At 45.1% G+C, this 22,100-nt stretch overlaps 1 protein-coding gene across 1 annotated transcript in view; it reads left to right on the top strand.

Moving 5' to 3' along the window:
• Positions 1-846: 846 nt before the first annotated feature.
• The window catches only part of rreb1a (ras responsive element binding protein 1a), a 76,335-nt gene continuing 55,081 nt past the window's right edge, over positions 847-22,100 (top strand). Inside the window, exon 1 of the mRNA XM_085763070.1 lies at positions 847-1,125. Coding sequence (XP_085619196.1) covers positions 1,086-1,125 — 40 coding nt within the window. The 5' untranslated portion in view covers positions 847-1,085. The remainder of the gene's footprint in view (positions 1,126-22,100) is intronic.

Below are 22,100 nucleotides of genomic sequence, written 5' to 3' on the forward strand. Positions count from 1 at the left end.
CAAAGCCCGCGATATGTGCAACTTCCCCCGCGCCTTCTTCTCATCGGTCCTCGCGATAGGTGCGGCAGCTGACTGTAGGCTGCAGTGTGACTGACTGAGGGAGTGGGGAAGCCCACAGCGCGGATGGTTTCTTTTGTTACTTTTAAAAACAAAGTGCAACTAATGAAACTAACGTCGGTACCGCGTTGTATCTAAGAAATAAACAAAGAGAAACTAAAACCAATTTTCAAGCCTACTTTTAGCGAGTTAACAGTGATGGAGTACCGTTTTAGTTGTGTTTAAATACACTTTGAGGTGATAATTTGTGGGTTGGAAGTTGATTTAAAGTCGTGCAGGAGCACACAGTTTGATAGTTGATGCGCAGTTGTTGCGCGACAACGGTAGAAAACAAATGAGAATGATGCTAGCGTAAATAATGGAGCTGTTGTGAAAATGTAATCTCTCTGGCCTTTAACGGGATCGACTAAAGGGATTATTTCTTCCTCCATCACGGCTGCTGATGTGTTAACAGGTCGTTACCAGGGAAAGTAACGCGGTAACGTCTCTTTCGGTGTGCGCGAGAGATGCTTGGTGGCCACGTCCCCCTGGAGACCGAGACAACACGTGATGAGCTTTACTTATCAGGTTTAGAGGGAGAGACATCGAGACACGCCGAGAGAGAAAGAGAGAGGGGGGAGAAAGAGATAGCTGGGAGTCCTAAGAAGAATTAAAAGAAAAACAACTGAGAAGCAAACACTCTCCTCTCTTCTTTCCTGGAGTTTTTTTTTCTCTTTCCTCGGGGAGAGGAGAGAGAGGGAGGAAGAGAAGCAGTACAGGAGGAGGTTGTGGAGGAGGGAAGGGAAGGGAGGGGAGGGGAGGAGGAGGAGGAGGAGGAGGAGAAGCCGGAGTAAAGTTTGTCCAAGTTTGCACATCCCTTCGGAAACGCCATTTTGATTCCTCTCCTCTCCGGAGCGAGTTTGCAGCCTCTCTCTCCCTTCTTTTTTTTCTTCATCCCCCTTTATCATCCATCACCGCCGTTTATCATCATCATCATCATCTTCGCCCCCACCAACACCACCACCACCATCATCATCATCCTCGCCACGATGTCTCGGCGCAAGCAGCCCAACCCCAACAAAGTCAAGCGTAAGTCTGCTTTTTTTACCCTCTCCATCGTTGTATTTTGGTGCTTTTCTAGCTCTGTTCTCTCGCTTTTATCGCTGTCCGAGTTGTGGGTCGTTTCTGGGGAGAGAGTTTGGACTTGTTGTGGCTGTGAAAGTAAAGTTTAAGGTGAGATGTGGACTCGGTTGGGGAGGGATAAGAAGTTTTTTTCTCTCCTCTCCGTGTTGCTTCCTAGTTTGATGCGCATCCAAGCGGTGGAATTCAACCCCAGTCTCTTCCTCATTCACGTACTTTGGCTTATTTTAACAAACAACTTGTTTTGTCGACTTTTGGTGCAACTTTACTTCTCGTTTGCACATTATGGGCTGTTGTTGGGTGGTTTTACCCCGCGGGGAGGGTGGCAGGAGGGGGTTCAAAGTCTGCTACCCGCCGGAGTCGAGCATCCATATCTCGGGTGCACTTTGGTCGGAGCCTCGCTGTTAGTGGCCATGTGTAAAGCTACCAGACACCGCCGTCAAGCCAACGGCAAACACCAGCACCGCTTCCTGTCGGTCCGTTCAGAGAAAAACCACCTGTTGATGAACACGTTAGCGAGGTGAAACGTGAAGTGTGTGCGCTTGAGTAATTACTTGGTTGATGGGCTCAGATTCTCTTTGCAGATGTAGAAAATATACAACCGTCGGAGAGAGTTTTGTGAGCATTACATGTTATTTTACACCACTTGTTGTAAATGGTCTTACTTTTCTTATGTAGTAGCCTAGTTTGTCTAACTGTGATCTCTCATACAGTCAAGTCAAAGTTCTAGTTTTAATATAGGCTATCAGCTTCCTTTTCCACATCAGAGTAAACTAAACGTTACTGGATACAAAGCATCTGAAGATGTCATTCAGCTGTCTGGGAATTTAGTCAGGTTGCTTGTTTTATCCCAACATGTCCACTAAACATTGTGTTTGCTAAGCAACAAATGGCAGTTAAGCAGCTGGAAACATGGAGTATTAGCTGATTCTGCTGTTAAACCTGCCTCAACTGATTAAAACACAACAATAATGGTCACTAGTCGAATGAGCCTTGTTGTAAACGTCAGAGCATCAGTAAACAAAACTCATCCTGAAGTGAGATTGTCTTTCCATATATTAGACTAGGTATATAGGCTACTCGTGTAGATGAGCCTAATGTGACTTTTATTTTGAAGGGGAAATCGCTGCGTTTCCTGTCGCTTTCTGTCCTACGGCGGCGGGCTTGACACCACTGCCGTGACCTTGCCCAGACAAATTTAACGCGAAATAGACTAGTGTTCATTTGTAAAGTGAAGCAGCGCTACAACGAGGCAGCTTTCAGCGCAGAGCTGCTCGACGTCTTTGTGTTTCTGCTGCTGTTCGGCGACTTTTCGCCTCGTTTCGGAGACTTTTCCACCGTCTCCGGTTACGCGCAGCAGCAGCAGCAGCAGCATCGACGTGACGCCTGTTGCATCCACCTCCTCCTCCTCCTCCTCCTCCTCCCCCTCCTCTCCTTGCTCTCTCTTTTCTGTCTTTCGACATCATCCACTGCTTCCATTTTAAACGTTAACTCACGGTTAATTTTGACACTTGAGCCCCACTCTGAGCCCACACCGTCGACTTTATCAACTTTTTTAGCGGCTAGCGTAGCCGTTAGCCTCGTCGTGGCTCTTTCCGTGTTGGTACACGGTGGAGGATGCTGGCCGCGGCGGTTAAATCTAATTATGTGCTTTTACTGTGTCAAAGAGACTTTGTTATCAGTGATCCGGGTCAATGATTGATGGACAGGCTGAGTGTGGCTGTTTGACTCTTCGGGAACAGAGATGAGCTGGTGGGCTTCTCCACTCTGTCTCAGGGCTGAACTGCTGAGATAATGGTTGCTAGGGATTTTCTCCCCCCCTCTCCCCCTCCCCGTGCTCGCCCATGTCTCTCCACCTCCCTGCTGTGGAACTCCGACCCGACTTACAAGTTCCAGTTGATGAACATGTCGGGCTTGTAGCTGACAGTCGGTCTACTCTGTAGTAACTTTATCCAACTTTGTTACATCTTGAACTCCTTCAGGATGCATGTGGGAATGGAAAGTGCGCTCATGGTATATGAATTGATAGACGTTTAGCATCTTTTATAGCAGTTTTTACTTTGTGATGTAATGAGCAGTAAATTCACAGTGACTTTGTACAACTTTACTGTGTCTTATAATCCATATGTAATAACTTTTAAACACCTTTTTGACAGTCAAATGTGAGTTCAGAGCAGACAGAATTTACAGTCATTGTTATGATATTAAAAGGGGGGATTCCATTGTGTTTGTTGTGATCAATAATGATAACTTTAACCCCAACAGAATCCATATTTAGAGATTAAGGGTGTATTCACACCTGTTTAGTGCGCACCCTGGTGCACCAAATGTTACGGGGTGTTCCCACCAAATCGCGTCGCGCTAGACGCTCCAGTTTTGACGCTGGTTCAATATGCAAAAAACGCCTCGTCGCGGCATCGCGTCGCGCGACGAGCCCGCCCAAACAACAACATTTCTCCCACTATTTCATTCTCTGGCTGAGATAACCACCGTCGCTGCACTGTTCCTGTCCCTGTAGATGGGAGAGGAACAGCGGTGTGAGTCTCTGGCTGCAGGAGGAGGAGGAGGAGACGGCTCCGTGAACTACTGTGTGACTGACCGCCTGTTGAGTGCTTTGGGACGGGGCGGCCGGCTCGCAGCGCCCGCTGGTTGAAAACAGCAGTGATAACGGGCTTTCAGGTCCGAATCTCCAAATCAGAAACGTTTGTAACAGCACCGGAAAAGCAACAGTGAAGAGCTGTGGCTTTGCAGCAGCTAATGGGGATCTGAATAATAAACTAAACTAAACCAGAAAACTTCTAATATTGTCAATAGACTCGCTCTGACTAAACTGCCAAGGGAAGTCAGCACGTTGGTGACGATCTCAAACCTGATAGGCTGTCGCGGCGCGTCTTCACGCGAATTCGCCGCAAAAGTTCAATTATTTGAACTCGAGCGATGAAGCGTCATCGCGCCGGGCGACGCGATGGAGGCGATTTTTCGCGGCCAACGCGTCCATCGCGTCGCGCTATCGCGTCCATCGCATCGCCCGGCGCGATGACGCGACTAATCGCGTGTTTGCATTGACTTTACATGTAATCTCGACGCGCGATGAAGCGTCATCGCGTTTGGTGGGAACACCCCGTTAAAATGATACATTGTTTCATTTTTCAGTTAGTGCGGTTGCGTTCACACCTGCCTTTTGTCACTCGGGACCAAACTTGGAGAACGTCACGTCTCCATGACTACCGGTTGGAATCTGGACGCGCTGATTGATAAAACTTTCATGATGGAGACTCAAGTAGGGCCGGTTGTTAGTAGCTCTGTCATTTATTTCTATATTGTTTGCATGTATAACTCTGTTTGGTACTTCCGGCTGGTTTCCGGTTGCGTTCACCCAGCTCGGTCCCAGTTAAACGTTAAACACGGCGGACCTCTGCTGCTGCAGCTCGGTAAGGGGCTGTGTCCACCGGACGCGTAATCAGCTGCTCCGCGGACACAAGGGACGGAGCCGCCCTGTCCAGTGTCTGAGCGACTCAGCGGACACGCAGCGACCGGCTGCCCCGCTGCTGCTGCTTCGTTTGTGGGGACAGAGCTGCGTAGGACCGGAGCACCGGGCGGTCTCCCCGCTGCATTAACCCGTTGTCAGTGACTACGGGAGCCCTTTTAGCTCAAACTTGTTGAGTTCACCTGACAGTTGGCTCGCACCAGAGTGCGGTTGCTTTCACACCTAAACTAGTGCGCACCAGAGTTCGGCTGGAACCGAACCGAGACCACCTCCTCAGGCCGCACTAGTTTTGGTGCATTAGAGTGCGATGTGCTTTCACACTGACCCAAACTGGACCAGATTTAGTGCGCACTAACACTGCAGGTGTGAATACACCCTAAAAGTCTAAAAAACAGTCTAGATGAGTATGATTACTATCTTAACAGCCGTTCCATTTAGAAACATCACCATTATCTATTTGTGTAACATCATTTTAAATGCATGAGCTTGCACATATGTGATTTATTTGGACTTTATTTATTTATTAATTTTACTTTATTTAATGTAGAATTCCTATATAATTAAAATGTATGCAGTTTTTTTTTGTCAGAGATAAAGGGACAGTCTTACAGCACATTTATTGTTCATTTATATATTTTTGTGATCTGATTTGACTTCATCCCCTAAACTATTTGCGGTATATCATAGCTATGGATGTTTAGTGTGTTCGTAGTTATCACAGTGCAGTGGCTTCATCAGTCTCTCTGGTGCTTTTGACTTGTAGGCTACAGCAGACTCTAACGTGCTCCATAACATTCCTATTCATCTGTGGTTGCATGTGAAGGCCTTGGTGGAGAGTAGAAGGCACATTCATCCTACTATTTTTGTAGATTTGATAAAATGTAACGATTTTTGGTGATTGGCAGATAAAGCAGATATTCCTGCTGTCTTTGGTCCTCCTCTCCTCCTCCTCCTCCTCCTCCTCTTCAGTCGGGAGCAGGAGGAGGAGAGATCCGGATGAGCAGTTAGCATTCCATTACGAAATTCAACACTGAGGCCGAGCTGGGCCCTCGGTGACAGGCGCAGATCTCTCTCTCTCTCTCTCTCTCTCTCTCTCTCTCTCTCTCTCTCTCTCTCTCTCTCTCTCTCTCTGTCTTCTGGCTGAGGGGGAAACTTTGAGTCGTCCTTCCACTCTTCGTGAAGGCTGTGTGTGTGTGTGTGTGCAGATGGAGGGAGGGGTGTTAATCAAAACATCAAAGTGGATGAGGAGTGTGTGTGTGTGTGTGTGTGTGTGATCCTACTTTCCCCCTTTTAATCAGAAAACCACCACACAGACCTGTCGCCTAACTCTCTTCAGCTTCTATTGGCTGACTGGACTACGTGTGGTCGATGAATCAATCTGTCAGTTTAAAAGAAAATGAGTTGCCACCTGTTTTGATGATTGTCAGATATTTAAAGTTGTGGTTCATGTACTTAGACTTGACAAACTCCTCTTCCATTCCCTTTGTTATATTGAATAATTTGACACAAACAGTGATATCATCTTGTACTCTGTTACAATCAGTCAGTTGATTAATCAAAGTGTTTGCAGTGAAGCAGCAGAAATGGATTTACTTTAACCATCAGTTAGAACCCACCACATACAGTCAGTTAAATGTGATGCAGAAGAGAAATCTGAAATCCTCTAATGTTTGAGCAGCTGTAATAAAATGTTCAACTACAATCATAAGCATCATTTGATTATGGAAACAGTTATTGCCTTAGCTAATGCTGCAGGTCCTGTATTAATGGAGTCTGTGGGTAGCAGGCGTTCATCATCTATTTATTATGTTCACAGAAAATAACATTTCATATCAACTTTATTTCTGACTCAGATCAACAGCTGTCAGAGCTCTTCTTTTCTTCTTCTGTGGTGGCGGACATTTTAAAATGCTGACAGCCGATGATGTAGTCAATGATGTGTCCCACTCACACACACACACGCACACACAAAGAGTGTCTTATGCAACGCGGCATCCTCCATTGTGAGTGTTTCTTGTGGGAAATGAATACGCATGCGCACACACACACACACACACACACACACACACACACACACACACACACACACACACACACACACACACACACACCCTGCTGTTCCAGTCATGTAAAGGCATGATGCAGCATGAAGGACCGATGGTTGTTTTTGCTTCTATGCAGCTGATCAAAGTGAAAACCAACCAACAGTCCCAGACTCTCAGTCATGATGGATTCATACTGACTTGACAGTTTGATTTATTACACTTCTTTTTTTTTTTAGAATTAACAAACATATGTTAAAGGTATCTATATTTTATTTTGAAAACAAAACAAAAAAGTCAAATATTAAAGCAAAGGCAGGACTGATTAGAAGTTTTGTTGTTCTATTTGAACACAAATTAATATTTGACATACTTTAATATTATAATAATAATACACTTTATTTTAAAGCGCTTTTCAAGGAACTCAAAGACACTGTACAAGGAACAATAAGGGAAAGCAACACAGGAGATAAGAAACAACATGAAACATTGAACATTAAAAACTAAGCATTAAAATAGACAATATTAAACATTTTAAAATATAAGCAGATGAAATGAAATGTGAAAGACAAACAAACTAAATATGAATTACCTTCATTTTCATATAACTGTGACGAAATACTTCAGTGTCATTGCTGGTAGTTTTTCTACAAAATAAAACCAAAATGACAGAAAAATAATTGTATTAATTAATTTCAATTAATCGGGTTAATAATGACCCTGAGGAGGAGAAGTAAAAGTAAACACATGAAGTGAATAAAACTTTTTTTTTTTTATAAAAGGATTTCATATGGAAGAGGTATTTTGCTCTTTTTGTATTAAACGGCAACATGGTGATAATTACAGGGTAGTCCTGTGTGTGTGTGTGTGTGTGTGTGCAAACAATATGAATGAATGAGTAGGAGTGTGAGTTAATGGGGAGTCTCAGTGGGACAGTTGTGTCCACAGGGACGCAAGTGAAGCAGCTAATTAAAAGATCTCATACGCCCTCTGCGACACATTAACCTCCTTTATCACACACACACACACACACACACACACACACACACACACACACACACACTCTCAGCTGTTGATTTCCACAGTTTGTGTCAGATGACGAGCTCTGTGTGTGTGTGTGATCAGAAGAAGAGGTGTGTCAGTCAGTGTGTGGTAGCATCACGGCTGTGTGAAGCCGTCTGTCTGCTTCTGCTCCTAATCATCAGCTGTATGTGGAGGATGAACTGAAGAGAATATCATATCATTCATCAGTGGGTGAAGTAGGAAAAAAGCATTTTCAAGCGTTTGTGGTGAGTCCTGCATAGGGACGTCACCATTATACATTTTCTTGGTACGATTATTGTCAGAGAAATAATCACGGTGTTGTATTTATCACGGTTATTATGCACTAATTAAAGCAGAAGTAAGCGGAATGTTTGTGTTAATATAATGGTGTATTCACACCTGTTTAGTGTGCACCCTGGTGCGCACCAAATGTTAAAATGATACATTGTTTCATTTTTCAGTTAGTGCGGTTGCTTTCACACCTGCTTTTTGTCACTCGGGACCAAACTTGGAGAACGTCACGTCTCCATGACTACCGGTTGAAATCTGGAAGCGCTGATTGATAAAACTTTCATGATGGAGACTCAAGTAGAGCCGGTTGTTAGTAGCTCTGTCATTTATTTCTATATTGTTTGCATGTATAACTCTGTTTGGTACTTCCGGCTGGTTTCCAGTTGCGTTCACCCAGCTCGGTCCCGTTAGTTCCCAGTTAAACGTTAAACACGGCGGACCTCTGCAGCTCGGTAATCAGCTGCTCCGCGGACACAAGGGACGGAGCCGCCCTGTCCAGTGTCTGAGCGACTCAGCGGACACGCAGCGACCGGCTGCCCCGCTGCTGCTGCTTCGTTTGTGGGGACAGAGCTGCGTAGGACCGGAGCACCGGGCGGTCTCCCCGCTGTGTTAACCCGTTGTCAACGACTACTTGTTGAGTTCGCCTGGCAGTTGGCTCGCACCAGAGTGCGGTTGCTTTCACACCTAAACTAGTGCGCACCAGAGTTCGGCTGGAGCCGAACCGAGACCACCTCCTCAGGCCGCACTAGTTTTGGTGCATTAGAGTGCGATGTGCTTTCACACTGACCCAAACTGGACCAGATTTAGTGCGCACCAGATTTAGTGCGCACTAACACTGCAGGTGTGAATACACCCTAAGTCTTAAATAGTTCTATCTTCCGACAGCAATCACTTCTATAGAGTGTTTGGTCTGAAACACGGGTCTGTCAGTCACTCTGCTCTGCTGTAAGCCGAGGAGAAAACTTTCCTTGTATCCTACAACCTTTATCCAATGAGGAGAGAGAACGGCATAAAGGGGCGGTCCTCTCTGTGTGTGCAGCCAAGGAATGCGCGTTAATGTGGTGACGTAGGGACGAGGGCGGGGGCTGCTAACTCCATCGGCTGACAGGAAGTTAGCCAAAACCACCGGATCGCTTACTTTTGCTTTAAATTCACAACACTAGGAATGTGTAAAACCAAATTAGTCAAAATATAATTACATTACTCATTGTTTACACAAAATATTTCAAGTCTCTTAATATATGACCAATTCTTAATCCCCAATGGAAATGTTTGAAATATTCAGGTCATAAATTGTCATCTATACTAAATGTTTGTCTTTATTTTAATCGTTTTTTGTTTTGTTTTGCTTTTTTTTAAAATTAAAATGGCATGCTAACATTTAAATTGCTACCAATTCAGTGTTACGTTGGTTAATGGACCAGTGTCTGAGCATTTACCTTTCTTTTTGCACATATCTGCCGATAAGGTTCCAACATCATCTTTCTGGGAAAGTAACAGTATTTAGGAATCTTTACGATTAATTTATTGTGGCGTTTAATACCGCGATTAATTATGAAAACAAGTAATGGTGACATCCCTGACTCCTGCATCATGTGACCTGAGCGCCGGCTGAGGGTTGGCTGCTGCTCTGTGATGAGCACAGCAGAGCCAATCAGAGCCAATCAGATCAGGCAGCAGCGACAGATCACAGAGCTCAACACAGCAGATATGTGTCGGTGTGTCTGTGCATCAGGCAACACCTAAACACACAGCGACAGCCATCAGCCCCACAGAAGGTTAACATGACGAGCTCTCTGCCTCTCTGTGTGCCCGGCCTCTATTAATAGAGCCGCCTGTTTTAGATAAGATTATGTTCCATCCCCCAACTGACAGGAGGAGGGTTAATACACAGCTCAGAAAGGTGTGGAGGAGGTGGAGGGAGCCAGGGGGTTTGGGGTGAAAGTTGACTTCTGGAACATGAGTTGTGATCCTCACACATGGGGCGTCCTTCTGCAGGTGTCCTCTGTCCACAGCTGACATGATAAAAGCTGATGTTTAGATGATAGATACTTTTCTACATTCAACCTGACCTCTTAACCAACAGGATGGGACTTTTATTAGGCCTGTGCTAAATGCAAAAAAAACTACCAGATTGCAGTTTATCTAGATTGTTCAGTTTTTTAGTTGTACTGGTCCTTTTTTGCATTGTCAACACTTTATGCTAACAATGCACAACAGTGTTACGACACATCTGACTTTGACTTGGATGCTGCAGCGGACCGTGTTGTGATGTAGATGGGTTGTGCAGCGCTGATCAGTAGAAGGTTTTGCAGCATCAGGATGTGACTTGTCAGATGTCATTTTCAGTGCTTTGAAGTGAATGCAATGAATGAAATAAAATTATTACTTGTGTGACAAACGGAACATTTCCAGATGTTTGGTGACACTTGAAGGAGTCTAGGGTTCTCAGATAGTGGTTTTAAAAAGCTGCTGGCCGAGCAGTGGTTGAGGAGATGAATCAGTGGATATTCACTGAAACTTGCTCATGTGACCAAAGCAGAGAAACAGGAAGTTGCTGAAGTGCAGTAAGAGACTTTCTTCAGTGGTTTAAAAACCAGTTCCCGCCTCGTAGTCCTCATGAGGGTGGAGATGCAGCTGGCTGAGTCTGGTCTGGGTGGGGCCACACCGTGGATGTAGACACAGAGGTGTGGAGGAGGAGAAGGAGGAGGAGGATGAAGTGTGGGGGGATGGGTGGGAGAGTCAAACTATAACACCTCTGTCTGGACCAAATGGCTCATTACCCTCCCCTACCCCCCAACCCCCACCCCCCCTCCACAGAGACCTGCAGACCTGGAGCTCCAGTCTCCATCTGACTCCCACTGTGCATCACAATAATACACACTGACTCACTTCAGGTCACAGACATTAGACACCTAACCCCCAGGCTAACTTGGGCCAAGGCCGATGTTACCATAGCAACAATCACGGACACTTGGGGCTGATTATTACTATTTAAAAATCGTAGTGCTTTTGTTTTGTGGCTAATGGGATAACATACAACTGACCATAGCCAGCGCTGAGTCAGGAAGATGCTCATTGTGTGTGTGTGTGTGTGTGTGTGTGTGTGTGTGTTTGGAGGTTTGGAGGTGAGTCACAGGTGGATCAGACAGCTGATTGGTCGCTCAGAGCTTTTATGAGGAAATTCAGTAAAATTTTTAGTTTTTCGTGACACAGTCCTCATTGTCTCCTTACCTGAGTCTTCCTCATCCAATAAGGACGCGCTAAACTCGCCTGTCTCCATCTGTCATAGAAAACAACTGGAACATCAACCTAATGTTCACTTTTTATGCTCTCTTGTCTTGTGAGTGAGAACTGTAGCAATAAATTGATTAATTGAGCAACAGATGCAACTATACTAATTTTCTTTTTTAAATCCTTAAACTGAAAACTTAAAAGTTCTGTGGCAGTGATAAGATTTATAGAGAATAACTTTTTTTTTTGAACAGCTAAGGCTTTAGTCTGGTTATCAGTGCAGGGATCAATAGGCATGGTCAAGTCCTGACAGAGACGAGTGGAGGAAGAGTGTAATGTGAAACCTGGGATGAATAGCACTAAAGTAGGACACGCACACGCACACAGAGTTTTGCGTGTCTTCTGATGGGTCTCCTCCCAAGTGTTTCTGTAGGATTGGTATCAACACACACGCACACACACACAGAACCCATCAGATCTGCCTTGTGGTCTCATCATTGGGTTTAAATTTAGGCTGGAGGCAGCTCAGTTATATTGGTAGGCGCGCACACACACACAACACACACACACACACACACACACACACACACACAGACCACCGTCTTTATATAGCCATGAATACTCTATAGTTAGATGAGTAAATATTACAATCCTCTGTTTGGCTGGGAGCTGCACATCACTGCTGTCAGCTGGTTTGCATGAAGGAGATTCAGAGTCAGAAGTTCCAGCTGTAACCAATGCAGGTCTGAATGAATGTGTATTGATCCAGTTGGTTTGTCTCTGAGTGACAGACAGAAGAGCAGCTGTGATGTCCGGCCTCTAACTATCTACTTATTAGTCCTAATTCTGTCTGTCCTTTCCCTAACGTCCCCGTTGTAATGGCTGCTGTTCTAACATGAGTTCATAAAGCCGAGGATGAAGCTCTGTTCTTCCTCTGTGCTGAGTGTGTGTCCGACAAGTGTTGGGATGGAGGTGAATCCTCCTGTGGCTCATGTGAACAGGACAGGAGAAACTTTCACTATGTTTCAGTTGCAGCTGTGTTCCACTCTGGCCTTGACCTGATGAGTTAACACTCACACTGCTCTGGGGCCAGATTCACAAAACCTTCCTAAGAAAAAAAATCTCAGTGTCATTTTTTTTTTTACTTCAGTCTTGCGAAGAAAAAAAAGAAGTCATATTCTCCAAAAAGGTTCTTAAGTATTTTCTCAACTTTCTTCGTAAGTTTCTTCTTAAGAAAAAACATAAGAATAAATGGTATTCTTAAAATCAAAGTTCTCAAATTTGTTCTTTACTTTTTTCTTAAAGGGATAGTTCACCCAAAATTCAAATTGCACTCATTCTCTACTCACCCTCATGTCGACTAAGGGCTGGGAGAAGTTTCCTCCATGGCTTCTCTGAGTTACAGGGGGTCTTGGCGTTTTTTGGTGTGTCTTTTTGTTACGAAGACAGTTGGTATCCATTTGCAACCGTTATATGGACATGCACTGCTACGCCGAGACCCCCTGTAACTCAGAGAAGCCACGGAGGACTCTGAAACTTCTTCCAGCCCTTAGTCCACATGAGGGTGAGTAGATAATGAGTGCAATTTGAATTTTGAATGAACTATCCCTTTAAGACAACCTTAAAAATGGCACGTGCAATGATACAATACAATGCAGTGACATATTTTAAGAAGTTCTTAAGTAGGAAAATTAAGAAATTCCTAAAAAATTACTGTTCTTAATCTTAAGAAAATATTGAGGAATTGCACCTAAGAACTTTCTTATAAACGTCTTCATTTTAGATCTAAGATCTTTCTTAAGAACATATTGGTGAATCTCTTTCTCTGTGTGTTCTGTCTTTAAGAGACCCTTGTGTTGAGTCGTGTTACTGTGATTATTTGGAGCAAACTAAAACTGCCCTTTAAACTGACCCCCTGCGTGGGGCATCCCTCTGCCCCTCCCTGTCCTCATGCTGAATGACTCTTCCCACGCAGATATCGACCCGTGATGACACTTTTTTTTTTCCGGAGTTTTTGAAACTTCCCTGGAAGCTGGGTAGCAGAGGATGAACAACATCCCTGCTGCTTACGTAAGCCTGTCTCTGATGATAAAGGCTTCACATGGACCAACGGCACACCGAGGACAGAGAGAAGCTATTGTTTCTCCACTTCCTCCATCTCCTCCTCTGCTCTCCTGATGAGAGGCTGCTTCACTTCCCATTAACCCCTCCATCCTCCTCCTCTCCTCTCCTCTCCTCTCCGCTGCTCCTCCGCTCCCCCTCTTTCTGAGTGAAAAAGTGAGCAGGATGTTTATTTGGTCACATGATTATGAAGTATTAGTTTGAATGATTATCTGAGGGAAGTGCTGCCACAAATTGCTTTACAGATGCCGTTAGTGATGGGATCATGCTTTTTATAACTTTGCCTAATTAATTCTGAGCCGTCCTGGTTTGCACTGTAGCCACGTTTGACCATAACGATGTCCTCAAATGTCTTGTTTTGTCCACACAACCAAAGAGAGACTCCGTTTACTGTCATAAAGGAACAAAGAAACCAGAAATATTCACCTTTAAGAAGCTGGAATCAGAGAATTTTGACGTTTTTTTCTTAAAACTACTCTTAACAGATTATTCGATTATCAAAAAAGTTGACGATTAATTTAATAATCGATTATTGTTCGATTAATTGTTGCAGCTCTAGACTGAATTCCGACTCTGTGAGATGTGTGAGCATCAGAAGCAGCTGCCGTCTCTAGTTTGATAACATCCAGACGTGAGAGAGGCATCGGTCTTCTCACCAATCTCTCTGTGAAAAAGAGAAGTGAAAGTTGTGAAAGGTTGAACTGTGCCTTAAGTGTCGCCAGCAGCAGGTTGGTCCTAAACACATAAAATCATAAAGCAGCTCTGAGATAAGTCTGTGTGAGCATCCTCCTCATCCTGCCTTTCATCTCAGCAGCTCCTCCCCCTCTCCTCTCTCTCCTCTAAGATACCCCCCCCCCCCTCCATCCCTCCTCCTCCCTCCATCCCTCCTCCTCCTCCCTCCATCCGTTGTGACATTCTTTCACAGCCGAGCTGCTGGACTTTGGACTGGCAGTAAATACGGCTTTATTTGCTGCAAACAGGGTGAAGGTGGCTGTGTGTGTGTGTAATGGCTGATATCCACACACACACTCCCATGCTGTGGTAGTTGGCTCCACAAGCTGCTTATCAGCAAGACACTCTCACCACACCCACACACACACACACACACTGCCACTCTGCTGGCATCCCAAACAACAGGTCTGTCTCCACTCTGAGACGTTTCTGCTTCATTCCTCTGCCGTCCGTCTGTCCATCCGTCCATCAGCGCCGCTCAGACAGACACACCTTCAGAGGCTGAAGAACAAGCTGCTGCACACACAACACAACATCCTGTCATCCTGCCAAAATAAAACTCAGCTCACCTAGTTTATCAGTTGACTCGGCTCATATTTTAAAGTCCAGACTCTGCAAAATGAAGTGTTTCACAGGAAATAAAAAAAATAGCAACATTAGCTTTGTGTTCCTGTTCTGCAAAATAAAGAATGCAGAAGTTCTACAGCATTTTATTTTGATGAGGCACAGAAGTGAGTGATTTCCTCATCCTGTGGCCGTTTATGTCAACAGGTGAAGATGATGTTTGGAAAATAGACAACAGCAAGGACAGTTGAGATGAACAGGTGATGCCTGTAATAATATACTATGTATACTCAGTGTTTCCACGATGGAGTGGGCTACAATAATAATCATCAATGTTGTTTATTTATAAGCCCAGCGGACTGAGAGACTGAGTTTTTTTTTTTTTGCTTTTCCACTAACATTTGAGACGTCCGACACGAGAATCAAACCCGTTAATTTAACACGTCACCGGCAACAGCGACCACTGATCTGTATTGAGACCTGAGTTACAACACGCTGTGGTCCGTCATCCAGGTGCAAAGAATAGATACTGAGCAAGATAGTTATTGGTAGTTTACCTTAGTACTGGCGAGTACCCGAGCCAGTGCAGGACTCTGCTGTGAAGACATGCGGCGGTATATTTGCGACAATAAAAAATAAAACAAAATAATTGAAGGAGCGGCGGCTAGGATTTAGGAATGGCGGCCCGCTACTCCTAAATGAATGTAGAGGAAACACTGTATACTATAATAATCTGCAGCTTTATGTTAACAGTATCAAATGCTGCCTCACAAATCAAGCCACAAGAGTCAAAAAATTGTTCCAAAGTCCAAAAGTCAAGCAAAAAAGTTTCATCAAAACAAAACCAGTTTTCAATTTGGCGCTACTCAAGCTAGCCGTTGTGACCAACGCACTGCCGGCGGTCACTTTCACAAAATAAAACACCCGTTGCCCTTTACATACAGAAGTGCTTTTACTTTGAAATAGGAAGCTAACCTACCTTCGATGTAGCTAGCTTGAACCAAAATAAAGCGTCTTTGCTTGAACCCTCCGTTTTGACCGATCTCGTCCCGTTAGCGGCATTTGGCGGCTCAAGATGCCTTACCGGAGAGTTTTGTCAGCTCTGAGACGAAGATCGGCCCGCCGGTTTCCGTTTAGAGTTGCTGAAGAGTTTCTCTGATGACTTTATGTGGAGGCAGGCTAACACTACCTATACACTTCCAGCGTTTGAGCTAAGCTAATTAGCGTATCTCCCTCGTTACTGCACGCACAGTTGAAAGGATGGTGTCTATCTGCTTGTCATGGACTCGGGAGTGAGGCAAGACACGAAAAAAAAAATGTTGGCGTATCCCTTTAAACATCATAAGTCACTGAAAAACCATCATTAACTTATCTTTATTGATCGTCATCTCTGTTTGTGGAAAGATGAAAATACAAATAACAAACCAAAAACCCATAAAAGAAGGGATGAAAAAGTCTTAATTAATAAAAAGTCCAAGTATCAGACAAAGGTTTGGTTTGGAACCTTCCTGCAGCTGCATTGTGACACACACACACACACACACACACACACACACACACACACACACACACACACACACACACACACACACACACACACACACACACACACACACACAATAATCATAATGGAGGCTGTGAAGGGAGGGTGACAGTCTCCCTCTGTCCCCCCTCCGCCCCCCCCTCCCCCTCACCTTTCTTGCTGACTTGACAGTTTTTTCAGCTGGTTGCTGCTCTGCTGCAGGATTGGAGAGAGGGGGGAGGGGAGGGGAGGGGAGGGAGGGCAGAGAGAGAATGCAAATAGTTAACTTTATGGCGGGTAAATCAACGCAGGTAGATTGAGTTTTAACCGCAATCACAACTTCAGCACAGTGTGTGTGTGTGTGTGTGTGTGTGTGGGAGGGAGAGAGAGAGAGAGTGTGGTCCGTTTCCTCTACTCTGACTGGCAGAGCGACCCTGCACTGAACAGCTGCTCACTGCTACAGTGTCAGACTGGACTTTCTCCTGCATATAGCAGCGTTAGCCTTCAGTGTTGGAGCTGCACAGAGAACACGTGAGCTGCCGACGTGAATGATGTCATGTGAACTCCTCTGGGTGTTGGGATCATCAACCTCTGCTGCACATTCTGATTTGACCCCCTGCAACAGTTCATCATGTAGTTGTAGTTTAAAAAAAACTTAATAATCAAGTCTACAGCAAATCCAAGTGTGTGTTGTTGTAGCTGTGTGTCATAGCAGCAGCAGCAGCAGCAGCAGCAGCAGCATGTGAATGGAGCAAACAGGCCCAGGTTGAGTAATCCCTGTTAATCTGACTGTTAGCAAGGCTGTAATCTAACCACACACACACACACACACACACACACACACACACACACAGGCAGGAATGCATGCATGCAATTTAACACACACATACATGCACCACCCCTCCCTCCTCTGAAAAGGTACCATTGTTTGTTATGCAAACACAGGACACACCTCGTTGCCGGGGTGACACCCCCAGACGTTTTTTTTTTCTTTTTTTTTTTCTTGAAGCATCCTTCTCATCTGTCCCCGTCCCCGTCCCTGTCCCCGTCCCCTGGTCTCCTCCTGTGACCTTGTGACCAGCAGTAACACTCTGTTCTGACTCTGTGTTGATGTTAAATGGTAAAGGAGAATCCAGTCCCTGACCCCCACCCCTCCACACACACACACACACACACACACACACACACACACACACACACACACACACACACACACACCTTATTTCCAGCTTCACTCAGTTTAAAAACATGTAGGAGAGCTTTATCATATTTATCATTACTTGGATACGGCTCTGTGTGAAGATGATAATCAATGCTAATTTAATATACTATACTGAATACTGATGATTACTTTGATCACTCATTTATTCTAATAATAACTAATGAATACCTGATGACTGCAACTGATGCTGTGTGTGTGTTATCATCCTCACTATTTAGCGATGACACGCACAGTGATGATGATTAAATAAATATGTCTATATATAGTCTGAGAGAGGACATGTGGAGGGCTGAAGGATGGAGACATGATGTCACCTTGTTGTCATGCATCTCAGTGTTTTTGGACGTTTTGTCTGCGGACTGAGGACAGAGACTCTCAACCTTCACACACTGAGCCTCATAGTAACACTGATAGTGTTTGGTTTATCTGTTACTGTCATGGTGGAACCATCAAATACTTAAAGGTACATTGTGTAGGAATTCCTCCCATCTAGCGTTGCGGTTGTAGATCACAAGCAACTCAGTCGTATTTTTCATGCTGCATTCACGTGAAATTGGGCAGACGGCAGACGGACGACAGCCGCTGCACGTTACGGCATAAACAAGCCTCTATGTAAACAAGTGGTCCGTCAGCACCAGGCAAAACAATACACGTGACAATATGTTGTCATGGCGATGTGGTATTGTTTACCTGACCCACGTTTTACCGGCTTTCTCTGGACTTCTGTGACTAAAATGACATCTGGTTTGTTAGCGACGGCCGTCTGCCCGACTGCAGGTGAATGCAGCATCAGTGTAACGCTCCATTCCTCCTCACTGCGTTACCGCGGTGACTTTTCACAGACGCCACCTCCACCTGAGCCGACAGCTCCGGTGTCTCCGCTGAGTTTCCGTGGTTTCCTACCGTCACGCTGCCACTGAACGTAAAAACATGGAGACACCACATGGCAGCAGCACTGAGCTTACCCGCTCCATGGAGATATGAATCAGTGTTTCCCCCAGAAAAGTTGTTAGTTAAGGTGGTGGGGGGGAGCGAATATCGCTACTTTTTTTTTTTTAAGACGTTAGTTTAGCCGGCAGCTCTTTGTTAACAGGAAAGCGCTGTGGGAAACCCTGTGAATGATATGAACGGCAAATTCAGAGCTGAAAAGAACACTTCAGTTTGTTGATGGGGGGATTACTGATTAATTATGAAAAACAGACTTTTAAATGAAATAATCGGTTTTCGACAATGTCCCTTTAAAAGAAGTAGTACAATTGAATTAATTGTCAAAGTATTGTCTGAATGATGCAGCTAGTTGACTGGTTGAGTCAGTGACACAGCTGTAAAGGGAATCAGCAAAGTCACATGTGGTTCTGTTGGTGTGGTTTAAAACGGGAGATGTGTGTGTGTGTGTGTGTGTGTGTGTGTTTTGGGGGGATGGGGCCTCGGTGTGTGAGTGTGTGTGTGTGTTTTGTCGGTGAGGGTCTACTGTATAGGTGTGTATGTGGTGGGTGGGACTCAGGTGTGTGCACTGGGGGATGTTGCAGTAGTAGTGGGTGTGGCCACCAAACCCCATTCAACTTCAATAAACCCTCCCCTGGGAAAGTGCTTCGGTGGGACACACACACACACACGCACGCACGCACGCACGCACGCACGCACACACACATACACACACACCTTTGAATAAACACACAAAGGTGCACCTCAGTAAGTGTGTGTGTGTGTGTGTGTTGTCCTGGAGGCAGACACACAAAGAGGCTCTGAGTCTTTTCACTCAACTGAAACCTGGTCCTCCTCAGAACCACACCCTACAGTACACACACACACACACACACACACACACACACTGGGAGGTGGTTTTGCTGTTCTCTCTGATTCTCTGTTGTTTTTCTTCACCATCCTTCTCTCTCCTCTTCTCCTCCTGGTTCCCTTCTCTTCCTCCTATCATTCTGCTTGTTTTTCATCCTCACCACTCCATTCTTTTGCTCTTTCCTTTTTTTTCTTTCTTTTTTTTATTCTTACAAAGTTTCTATTTTCTTGTCAGACATCTTTCACCTCCTCCTCCTTTCTTCCCACTTTCAACCCCTCCATCCTGCCTGCTTCTTTTCCACGTCACTTTCCTTTGACTGCTCTCTTGGTTTTCTCTTCATCCTGTCATCTTCCTCATCCTCTCTGGTAAAAACTACTGTCCCTTTAAGACACTGTTTTATTTTCCACTGCAGTCATGGTCTTTCTTCCCTTCCTCAGAAAACAAGTAGATAAAGTCTGAGCTCTCTGTTTCCTGCTCCAACCTGTTGGAGCCTTTCACAGTAAAAGCTTTGAACTGGCTTTTGTAGTTGTTCTCAAACTGGTAGTCTACTCATCACACTCAGTGAGGGGAGGGCTGTAGAGGCTGAAGAATGCTCAGTCCCTTGCCCCCCCCCCCCTGCATCCTGCTTCCTCTCCAGACAGGAAGTGAAGGATACGGCCGTGTTGTTTCAGCACCGATAGGCAGCGTCAGCGCTGGGGAATGGGATGGAGGAGGACGGAGGTCGCTGGTGCCTAAAGAGTTGGACTTTGTCAAAGTCACCCCCCACCCCCCCACCTCAGCCCTCAGTAACACATTAACTGCTTATCTGGAGCAGCCCTTTGCTCTCGCCCTGTAAAGAGATGCTGTAAAACATCCACAGCTCCAGCTCAACTGGCTGATCATGCAGTGTGTGTGTGTGTGTGTGTGTGTGTGTGTGTTGTGTGTGTGTGTGTGTGTGTGTGTGTGTGTGTGTGTGTGTGTGTGTGTGTGTGGTGTGTGTGTGTGTGTGTGTGTGTGTGTGTGTGTGTGTGTGTGTGTGTGTGTGTGTGTGTGTGTGTGTCTAAGTCTAAACTCCACACACACAAGTGAAAAACATTTCCCCTTTTTACTTTGTAGCTAAAAGCAGAAAGATTTGTTTGGATGAAGTAGGCGATCGTGAAGTTCCATGTAAATGAAAAAGAGAAGAATACAACAGAGAGAAATAAAGAGGTGATGGAGAGAAGACAGGATGAGGGGGAGAGAGAGACTCCCCCTCTTTTCACAATAAAGGTCGTCTTTGTGTGTGAAGAATTCAGCCTTCATGTCAGACTCAGATGTAATTAGATGATGCAGTTCAGCTGAGGCCTGGAGATGCTGCTCCTCTCCTCCCTCCTCATCCCTCCTTTTCCTCTCTCTCTAACTCTCTCTGAATACTGCCCCCCCCCCCCAGCCTCTTCTCCTGGTTTAGCCTTTTGCCTCTTATCAATCCTTTTACCCCTTCTTCTGTCCTCAGCAACTCCTCCTTTCCTTTTCCTGCCCCCTTCATCCCTCCTCCTCCTCTTTCCTACTGATGCTTTCTATTTCTACCTCTACTCTTATTTATGTTTTTCCTCTTTAACTCCTTTCATTTTCCTCCCATTTTCCTACTTTTTTCTCCTGTCCATCTCTTTGTTCTTTCTCCCCTCTTTCCTCCCCCATCTGTCTCCTCCTCTTTCTCTCCTTCATATCATCACTTCCTTTTAATGTCACTCTCTCTTCCTTGCAAATTTTTCTCCCACTTTTTGCTTTCTTTACTCCTCCCTTCTCTCTCACTCTGATACAGACTAAAGTACAAGGCCAGACATTCAGCCAATCAGAGCCCTCGCTGGCTACAGCCCTCCCGTCCCGTGTGTGTATGTGTGTTAGTAATTTAAACAGCTGTTGTTGCCGAGGAGACAGACTTTTTCCAGTTTTGACCAGTTTAACTCTGAAAAACTTTTATTTCAGCTTCCTCTCATCCCTCCCTCCTCCCTCCTTCCCTTGTCTACTTTCTTTTGTCCTTTTCCTGTCTCGTTTCTTCCCCCATCCCTTTCTCTGTTTCTTTCCTCTCCTCCTGTCCTCCCCACTCTCCTCCAATCTCATACTTTTTTCATTGTTGTTTAGTCTGCAGATCTTAGTAGATTAAAACGTATTAAAGTGTTTGTTTAAACAACTATGATGAATAGTGAGTCAGTTTTCAGACTGACTTTCTGTCTATTGACTGAGTGACTGGCTGATGACACAGCAGCATCCCAGCACTGCTTCTTCTGCTGTCAGACACTTCATTAGCTTCAACCATAAGATCTCCATCACACACACACCGCCCCGGTGTCCCAGCTCTCGTCTCTCACACCACGACACAAACACACTCTGTAACCCGTAATCTCTTGTTCATGACGGTTAAGACTACACAAACACACGCTGTAACATCTGTTATGTAACATTATCCACCGCTCCATCTATTGATTTTTCACCGGCTTCGTTGAAAACAAATGCACATGGAGGAGAGGAGCGGAACCAAAACAGAGGAAAAGCGAGCGGACTTCCTCTTTAATGTGGATGTCCTCTGAGAGAAAACAACCTCCTCCTCTTCCTCCTCCTCATCCTCCTCCTGCTGCTGGAGTTACAACAACAATAGCAGCTGGGTGTGACCCCCCCCCCCCTCCATCTCTGCCTGTGTGCAAACTAAGTAAACGTCTGAAGTAAACCCTCACAACTCTTTCATCACCTTAAATACAGGATGACTCTCGCTCTCTCGCTCTCTCGTCTCGTGTGTGTGTGTGTGTGTGTGTGTGAGATGATGATGATGATGATGATGATGATGATGATGATGATGATGATGATGATGATGATGATGATGATGATGAAGAAAAAGTCAAGAGCTAAAACTGGCT

This window comes from Trachurus japonicus, chromosome 20 (assembly GCF_045865225.1).
Source record: "Trachurus japonicus isolate A0001 chromosome 20, Traja_1.0".
Taxonomy (NCBI): Eukaryota; Metazoa; Chordata; class Actinopteri; order Carangiformes; family Carangidae; genus Trachurus; species Trachurus japonicus.